The sequence below is a fragment of the Seriola dumerili genome, unplaced genomic scaffold, assembly GCF_002260705.1.
Source record: "Seriola dumerili isolate Sdu_G_001 unplaced genomic scaffold, Sdu_1.0 BDQW01000565.1, whole genome shotgun sequence".
In the NCBI taxonomy this organism is placed as follows: Eukaryota; Metazoa; Chordata; class Actinopteri; order Carangiformes; family Carangidae; genus Seriola; species Seriola dumerili.
The window spans coordinates 453,462-463,461 of NW_019174820.1; the positions used below are offsets into that span (position 1 = coordinate 453,462).

A 10,000-nucleotide genomic window follows, 5' to 3' on the forward strand; every position below is an offset into this window, starting at 1 on the left:
CACACACACACACACACACACACACACACACACACACACACACACACACACACACACACACACAGCCCGTGCTGTGTTGCTGGATCAACAGGGTGTTGCAGAGAGAGATTCTCCTGCTGTCGGCCTCTACAGAGAACGACAGGACAGAGACACAGAGAACGTTTCATCCACCTGTTTCATCAGCGTTTGAATGAATTAACACATGAAAGCAAATAAAAAGATGACACACTACAACAACAACAAAAATAAAAGTTTTAACCTCCTCCACCTTCTGGACCCTGATATCTGTGGTATCAGGTCATTTCATTAGACTGAGTGAAACAAGAATAAATGACCTGGTTCAGACATGCAGAGTGAAGCGAGTAAAGAAGCAGCTTCAACAGGTCGTTTGGTTCAATTACAAAAATAAAACTGGAACACTTCATTTCCTGAGAAACACCAACACTAGGACTAAACTGCTTCCAGCTGTGTTTGGACACAGATCCACGTCTTTAGTCCACCACCAGGACCAGACAGTAAAGAAGAACATCCTGTTCACACGGACACATGTTGCTCTTGATCTCTGTTGTCGTGGACGACAGCAACACACATCAGCACAAATCTGAGGTGACGTTTTCATTCACTTCTCCTCCATTTTCAGTTTGTTCTTTCGTGAGCACAGGATGAAAGCTTCAGGGCCGTGCAGGTGATGCGGAGAACTGGGACGTACAGCAGGTAGAATATATATTTTAGGAAGCTGTGTGAAGTCGACGTAAAAGTTGTAAAAGTTTCACCAGCAAAACACATCTGATCCAGAGAGAGACACAGCTGCCGTCACACACTCACTGATCCCAGGTCTGACTGACTACAGTCCCTGTGAGTCACGTCAGCTGCTGCTGTGTTGTTGTGTTTTACTGGTTCACTCACTTTGTAACAGTAAAATTTAAAGCTCCATGTTTCTTCTTCTTCTGTTTTATTTGAAGTGTTGATCCATCAGAAGATATAAAAACCATCTCAGTGTAGTTTTACATCTCCTCTCTCAGGCTTCTCTCTGGAGCTCTAGTAACAACAGGTCTGTGAGCCAATCAGAAGAGAGGAGGCTCTGAGCCTCTCTTCTGATTGGCTGACTGTTTTCTGAGTGATCAATAAAAATAAAGCAGATTTCAGGTAAAAACACTCAGAGAAACCAAATCCTGCAAGGTTTGGATGGTGGGTCCAGGTGGGCGGGGCTTGGTGACTGCTTTGTTGTGACATCACAAAGTTCCAGAAGTCCTGACGGCTGGTTTTAAGGCTCAGTTTCTGAATACAGGCTGTGTGCATTTCTCTGTGGACTGAGGCTTTGATACTTTCACAGTATTAATATAGAAGCTAGAGCTGATCTATAATCACACTACACATGGACACAGACCTTTACACTGGAGGAGCTTTAATGTTATTTGGCTCCACAGTGAGAAAGTTCACAGGCATCAATTCACCATCTTGGAACATCTGTTTTTCTGACATGTTTTCATTGCAGGTGCCAAAAGAAAACAAGGAATCATGTGACCAGCACAGACGCCAGGACACACAACTGCAACACGCCGGGTTTTGAACCATCAACCCTGAGCTGTGGGTGTCGAATGATCATTGTAAGAACCCTTGGAGACAAATTTACTTTATGAATCAAACTGACATCACTGGACATGATCCGTCCCGTACCACACAGGTAAAGTCAACATCACAGGTGAGACGCAGCCATAAAATGCATTCATTCATATTTCTATGAATGTGCAACAACAGACAGAGACCTTGTGTTCGTAGTGTCTGTATTTACTGAGGTGCATTGACGCTATATGAAGAATAAAGAACTGATTAAACCTCCATCTCCAGCTGCCATAACGAACTCCAGCTCGTCAACTTTTTACTGCAAATAATTAAAATTCAAAAATGGAGCGAGAGTAAAAAAAAAGAAAAAGAAGAAGAAGAGTTGCAGGGAGTTGGGGGAAGAGAGGACTTTAACTTTACTCAGCGGTCGTGTTTAATTACAGCTGCGCTCTTTGTTAATGACTCTATTAACGGCCTGTTTGATTGGCCGGCCACGTCTGCCGTCTCCCCGACGAGACGCTGAGGAAACGAGTTAAACTGGCAAATCCTCTTTACACATAAATCTGCCTGAAGATTGTCTCAGCGCCGGCCACCGAGCGGGAAAATTCATAACCTCGTCAATTTGTCAAAAGGCTTAAAAAAAATCCCCCACCACCCACCCCACAACCCTCACCTCCCCCACCACCACCCAGCCATTTCTCCTGCACGCCACCATCTAATTAAAGCTGAAAAATAATTAGCGATATATTTTCCTTCTTTAAACAAAAATGAAGAAGAGGGAAGGGCAGTGATTAAAGGAGAAGAGGAGGAAGAGAGAGCAATTAAGAGGATGGAGGTTGACGAACTCTGTGTACACATGTAGGATTACAGGGTGAGACTTGTGTAAGGCAAGCTCGATCGCTCTCTCTCTCTCTCTCACTGTCTTTCACTTTTCTTTTTTTTTTGAATTGGCGTGCCACTTCTTCAGCAGCTGATAAAAGCCGAGAGAACAAGATAACCAGCTCGGCGGAGCAGGCGGAAAAGCTTAGGGGACCCGATTTGACAATTAATCAATTATTTGATAGAAATCATCAATCAATCTTGGTGGGGGAATTAATCCAAGAGAGGGGGGCAGGGGAGAGAGAGAGAGTGACATAGTGACAGAGAGGGAGAGAGAGAGAGAGGGAGAAGGGGGGAAGAGTGATGTGCCTTCCTCTTTAATTTGGTAAACTGATTGGCCTTTTTTCCTCGCTCCCGTATCTGAGAGCTTCCTATATCTAATTCACAGAGACAAGGAGTTCACATTAAACTAATGGAGAGAGAGAGAGAGAGAGGGAGAGAGAGAGAGGGAGAGAGGGAGACCTAATGCATCTAGAAAACAACATCTGAATGTCACACTGTCCGAATTCTGTCATCTACCTTCCAACGATCACGACATGAAGCAATGAGCAGAATGACCCTGCCTAACGCAGGTGTTCAGGAACCTCGTTGCCACGGTGACAATAATTAACACGCGGTTAAGGTTGCAACGCTGACTCATCAGTTTTTGACCAAGCATCAACCTCCAGGACCGAAACACGAAGCTGCAGTTCCTCTAACGACCACTAGAGTCTGGCTCCAACAGTGAGTCAGTCCCCATAGACTCCCATGTTAAAATGTCCAACTTTACAGCAGAAATAAACATGTTTACAGCCTGGTACAGAAACTGTTATTGGTCTCTAGAGCTAATTTCCTCCTTCATGACACCTGTTTATATAACTCACCTGTTTACATTTTATTAAGGACTACAGTTATGGAGGATTGAGGGCGTGACAGGTGGGGGACTCTCAGCTCCACACACGCCCCTCCTCTTTGACCATGTTGGATTAGCTGGGAGTTAGGGGGAAGTCAGACACTGCCAAGATGGCGACAGTGGAGCAGCTCACTCTGAGCTTCAGAAAACTGTGGGTGACGTCACAGAGGCGACGTCCATTTTATTTACAGTTTGTGGTTGTTCTGTGTTTACATCCCTCCACCCCGCCCCCTCTCCTAACGTGGACTTTCACATCACCTGGCTTGTTTTTTACAGGTGGACAGTCTGAAAAGAAGCCGGATCAGTAATGTCCGCACTCACTGAATCGGTCTTATAAAACTTGATTTACATATTCTGAGGAAAATCTTTAGATCCCAGACTGACACCTAAAGCTTGGGACAGACCCGCTGAAACGACTGTACGGACCTCACACTGTGTTTTACAGACGACAAAGAAGGAAGCAGTTAATGAACGCCGCAGTTCACGGTGTAAAGGATGTGACGCTGTTCTTGTTTTCTAGCTGTTGCTCTGTAGAAGTGACTGAGTCCACAGAGGAGATGAGACCTTTAATGTTGTGCTGTGGTGCATTCAAACACTGTGGGAATTCCCAAGATGCTTTAACAGAAAATATATGACCTTCCTGACGTAGCGAAAGTGAAACCAGTTGTGTCTGAGAATAGTTGACATCACGCACGTTACGTCTTTACCCCTCCACTTCCTGTTTTCATTAACACATCCTGCCAGTTTGAACTCAAGCCTGCAGAAGCTGTGAGGTAAACAGGGGAATGACATGGTTTGAATATCTTTTAATTCAGCAACACACACACACACACACACAGCTTGTCAATACCGACTTATTAGCGTCTCCAAGGTCGATGTGTCGACCTCCAGGATGGACGCCTGTCTCTATTAACAGGAACTGGTGGAGAGTGAACCAATTGAGACGCAGAACTCGTTACCAAGCTGACAAAGTACAATGAAGTGTCCCACCCCCACCCCCACCCCCAGCAACACACACACACACACACACACACACACACACACACACACACACACACACACACACACACACAGCAATAAAATATGCATCGTCGCTCGCTGCACAAATCAACAACCGTCCGACGAGCTGATGAGATTTTAAATGAGCCTTAATTTGTTGGGAATTGTCTTTGGTAATGACAGGAGAGAGGGATGGAGAGAGAGAGACAGAGAGAGATGGAGAGAGAGACAGAGAGAGAGAGAGAGAGAGAGGGAGAGAGACAGAGAGAGAGAGGGAGAGAGACAGAGGGAGAGAGAGACAGAGAGAGAGAGAGACAGAGAGAGGGAGAGAGAGACAGAAAGAGAGAGAGAGACAGACAGAGAGACAGAGAGAGACAGAGAGAGAGGGAGAGAGGGAGAGAGAGACAGAAAGAGAGAGAGAGACAGACAGAGAGACAGAGAGAGACAGAGAGAGAGGGAGAGAGAGACAGAAAGAGATACAGAGAGAGAGGGAGAGAGAGACAGAGGGAGAGAGACAGAGAGAGGGAGAGAGAGAGAGAAAGAGAGACAGAGAGAGAGAGAGAGACAGAAAGAGAGAGAGAGACAGACAGAGAGACAGAGAGAGAGAGAGAGACAGAAAGAGAGAGAGAGACAGACAGAGAGACAGAGAGAGAGAGAGAGACAGAAAGAGAGACAGAGAGACAGACTGCAGAATTTATAAGTAAGAAACCAGAATAATGCGACTGAACTGTGAGGAGCTTCATTTGTATCACAGATTAATACAGAGACATAACAGACAGACAGACAGGTGTATGACTTACCTGTGACAGTCCCAGGTAGATGGAGACGGTCTCAGAGATGTAGAGGAAGCGTCCCTCCTTGTTTAGTGCAAATACAAACCCGTCCAGAGACTGAAAACACACAAACACAAAGACACAAAAAACTTAGAGGTGTTGATGTTCCACCTGCTGCAGGTAAACACATAAAGGTGAGAGGCTGTCGACAACTTCCTGATACACATCACACAGGTGAAGGCACAACAGGATAAAAAACTGTGGCGTGAGACAGTGAGAAGAGGCTGGTTGTTGCTGTAGTACCAGAGTTGTCCCCTAGGACAAAAGCTAACTCAGCCAAAACTCTCTATTGGGCGAGAGGTCGAAGGTCACCGTTTACCTGCTCCTCTAATGACACCTGTTCTACCCCCTCCAACACCTGAACACTCAGAGCTACACCCCCTCCTACACAGGTGTGTGTCCTATCAACCATCCCAGCCACCGTACCTTCACCACCTCTTCATCACAGTCACAGAGGATGAAGATACTGGAGGATTTTCACTTTGCATCTGTGTTGTCGCCTAGCAACCATGACAACAGGTAACTTTTTTCTTTACAAAAACTTGAGGTTTTTAAACAGTTGTAGCGTTAGCCGTGTCTTCAAATCCAGCCACAGTTCACATAGCTTACAGTACATGTGTTGCCACGGTAACACTACACAATCGAACACAATTAGACACAACTCTATTCTGTGACATCACAGGGCGACGACGCAGACGACTGAGAATAACAACCACACCACGGAGGTGATGTATGCTACAGGAGCTCGACAGTGTTTCAGACATCAGATACACACACACACACACACACACACACACACACACACACACACACACAAAGACATCCGAGTGTGTCTAATGGTGTATTTATGTGAAGATCACGGCGGAACACTCGACTTCGGCAGCGAATAACACACACACACACACGGCAGGTCTGAGTGTGTCTAATGCTGTCGTTATGTGAAGATCATGGCCACACACTCGACTCCTTGAGCACAATACAGATTCACACACACACACACACGCACACACACACACAAAGGCAGTAATACTCCAGAGGTCAGTCAGGTTAATTACATGTGGTTCCTACTGCTGCAGCTGATACACCAGGTCTGTGCTCTGAATATACTGTATATGTACGACTCCATCTCTGCTATTCATATTAATTGTTAGTGTGGAGAGAGAGAGAGAGAGAGAGAGGGAGAGAGACAGAGGGGGAGAGAGAGAGGGAGAGAGAGAGAGAGGGAGAGAGAGAGAGGGAGAGAGAGAGAGAGAGAGAGAGGGACAGAGGGAGGGAGAGAGAGACAGGGAGAGAGAGGGACAGAGAGAGAGACAGAGAGAGAGAGACAGAGGGAGAGAGGGAGAGAGAGAGAGACAGAGAGAGAGGGAGAGAGAAAAAAGAAAAGAAAGAAGGAAATGATTTTCCTGTGGATGAACCACGTGTCAGTGGGACAGTGAACGCCTCACTGACATGAGTCAAAAGCAGAGATCAGTGTTTGAGTCCGACAGTTAAACTGACGCCTGGTGTCACAGAAAAATCTGTAAGTCACTAAACTAAAAAAGACGTTTGATTTTTGTTTCAAACATTTGGTCAAAGTGCTGCGCAGTGTTGACCTTTAACCTCTCGTGTCTGACCAGTCACACTCATACTTACCATGATGTGTGTGTGTGTGTGTGTGTGTGTCATTGCTGCTCCCTGCCTGTGTCCGTTTGGTCTGCCCTCTCAGCTAATGAGATGCTAATGAGATGTTAATCGTCATTGAGGCTCATCAATGTCCATCCATGCTGGGTTCCTCATTAACGAGTACCCTGACTCATTCTGTGTGTGTGTGTGTGTGTGTGTGTGTGTGTGTTCATTTGTTATGTGCATATAGGCCTGTGGTCTCCGTGTCGTCGTCCTTCACACTAAATGTCTTCGTCCTCGATTATCCGCAGATGGCATTTAAACATATCATTAAGGCTAACTAGCTTAGCATCAAAGGTTATACCTGGCATGTTATAATCTAGGCTAAGCATGGCTAACATGATGGTGATTTCAACAGGTTGTGAAGGAGATAGATACATGTATGGCAGCCATGTTGTTCCCCTTTCAAGAAGTGGTTCATAATTGATCAAGTCAGTTTTAAATTAATCAAAAATCAAGTGGATATTGTCAAAGTTAAAGATATTTCACAGATTTTCCTCCTTGTGTTTCCGTCTTGGGCTGCAGCCCTTGTGTTAGCTTCAGACAAACCTTACATGACCAGTCACAGATGAAGTGAATAAAGCTGATTTAAAATCTGATGTATGTACATGAGGAGGATGTGCACGTCTGTGCTACAAACACAAGACGTATGAACGCCCGAAAGTTGGGTAATAAACTGAAAATTAAAGGGAATCTATTGAGAGGAAAGCATCTTTGTTGGAGACATTATTGGGTGGGAAAACCTCATGATGTTAACCCATAATGAACCTGTGTAAACCTCATATTTGTCAGTGTTTGTCCATATTTCCACTGATGGCGGCTGCCTGCCGATGCTTCCTGGAGCTCTGTGACACAGCCACTAAGCCTCTGTAGGTCGAGGATTACCTCACAACCCTTCAGAGCAACACAACAGTGGAAGAGGCTGAGATGTGCAGATAATCACAACGTGTGTTTTTCTTTTTACAGTTTTATCATCTCGTCTGATTGAGGTCCAGGTTTAGCAACAAGCAGCTGCAGGTGAAGGGAAGCAAATCTGCCCGTTTCAGACGGATTAAAACGGATTAATTAGAATTGGAAAGCGAGTTGAAAGGTGGAAGCGAATGTGTGTGTGTGTGTGTGTGTAAATTATGCTGATATGACGCTGATGTAAACACTGTCTTTCTCACACACACACACACACACACACACACACACACAGACATAGATGGTGCTGTAAACAAACATAACCTTGCTGACTGCTTCATTAAGTCCCAGGTTGCCTCCCAGAGGTTAAACAGGCCTCAGATTATCAGAGCGGCGACTCCATCCGGAGCTCACAGCACACACTGCTTTCTGCTGCGTGTTTGTTTTCCTCTGCCTCTTTTGGTTTACACCAGGAATTATGTTCGGGGGTCGGCGGTGTCTCGAAAGGTCAGTGAAAGGTTGGAAGAGGCACAAAGGTTGGTGTAACACTCAGAAAACAACATTCAGGCCTCAATAACTGACATTTCCAGCCTTTTAAAAACCTCCTCATTAAAGGAAAACAGCCACTTTAACACTGATCAACATAAAGCTGCATTCTCCACTTTAAAACCAACTACTTTTAATCTGGTTATGAGCAGGTTAAACTAGAGGTTCAGGTTGTTGTTTGCAGCTGAGTGTGTTCAGGATTAATGTGTGTTTGTTAACCCTTAAACACTGTTCAGGTCAACTGCGACCCCTCCGACATTTGACAGCAGTAACAAAACCCTAAATGTCTTTTAGCCTGAAGTTTGATGACTTTTCCTAAAGTGACCCAAAATACACCAAAATGAAAATATTTTAATATTTTATACTTTTGTTACAGCTGCTACAAATCTGAGCCGTAGCTATTGAAGTGGATTGTAGATCCACAGATATTAGATCTGTGCGTCAGATGAAGGAACATGGAGGTTTTAGGGGATCTTGAAACTGTGAAACTGTACATACCCTGTCTGTGTGTATTTGTTATGGGACAGTGGTGACAGAGTTCAAGGGGGACCTCGACACTGTCACCACAACTGTCTGTGTTCCCGCCACATCTGCCCAGGTTCCCCCAGAGACAGGCACCTGCTGGTCTCTGAAGGGTCATGGGGGATCTGGAAACAGTGACAGAGTCAAACAGCATAGGAGTGATCATATATGGTGCACATAAGGAACAGAGGTCACACAGAGGTCAGAGGGCGCCTCCACAAGGGGGGGGGGGGGGCAGGAGATTATAAAGGTACCTGAGCTGCCACTTCACTGACTGAGGTTCTGGCAGCAGACAGACGGTGCAGTAGATGAAAAGCTAAAGAATACTCTCTCCCTGCTCTGACACATTAAAGAAGGATTAATCCTCCATGTATGAATGTCAGAGAGGCTGTTTATACTTTCTACATAGATCTGTAGTTCTAGATTCACTACAGACACTTATTATGAGGGAGTTCTTGGCCCCCATATGAACAGTATGTGAGGGTTAAAGAAAGTGTGTATTTTGAGTTAAAACTTCAGGTAGGAAACAATAGCAGAAATATCTGCTGTTGTCAGAACAAACTGAAATCAAACACTGAGCTGAACCGAACTAGAAACAGTTTTGAAGCTACGCGTCAACAATAAACTCACACTGGAACTCAAAGTAAAAACTGTCTGAAACAAGTCAGGTCCTGATTCAAGCCAGACCTGAGTCCAAGAAGAGCTGAGATCCAATTTCAAGCGGGTACTGATCTCCATTTAAAGTGTTCCTCAAACCTTTTCAGACCTTCAGGACGTCACCCTCAAAATAAAACCCACAGACCACCTGACTCCCCAGAACCAATAGGGTTACTGCCTGAGCCCCACACACTGCACAACAGCAGCTAGTGCTATTCATGTAGCATCAATATTATTACAACACTGTCCGGACGTCATCAAATGCACCATGAGTCTCAGTCGTGGTGATGACATCACCATAAAACTTAAAACCTAACAGTGTCCTGTCGTGTTGATCAGGTCCGCTCTTCAAGAAGACGAGGCAGATACAACAAAACACAGATCATCTAACAGAGACACAACCACTCCTGATTTTGGACTTTATTTGACCAGATCTTGATCCAAGTTTTACCTGAACCCGATTCACACCTGATATGAGATCCAGCTGCAGGCAGACACCTGTCTCTTCAGGATCACAGAACTGCATCAGTTTAAAATTGTAGAT

At 45.1% G+C, this 10,000-nt stretch overlaps 1 protein-coding gene across 1 annotated transcript in view; it reads right to left on the reverse strand.

Moving 5' to 3' along the window:
* Positions 1 to 10,000, reverse strand: part of npas3 (neuronal PAS domain protein 3) — a 300,964-nt gene that overhangs the window by 91,829 nt on the left and 199,135 nt on the right. The window contains exon 5 of the mRNA XM_022764686.1: positions 5,134 to 5,223. Coding sequence (XP_022620407.1) covers positions 5,134 to 5,223 — 90 coding nt within the window. The remainder of the gene's footprint in view (positions 1 to 5,133; positions 5,224 to 10,000) is intronic.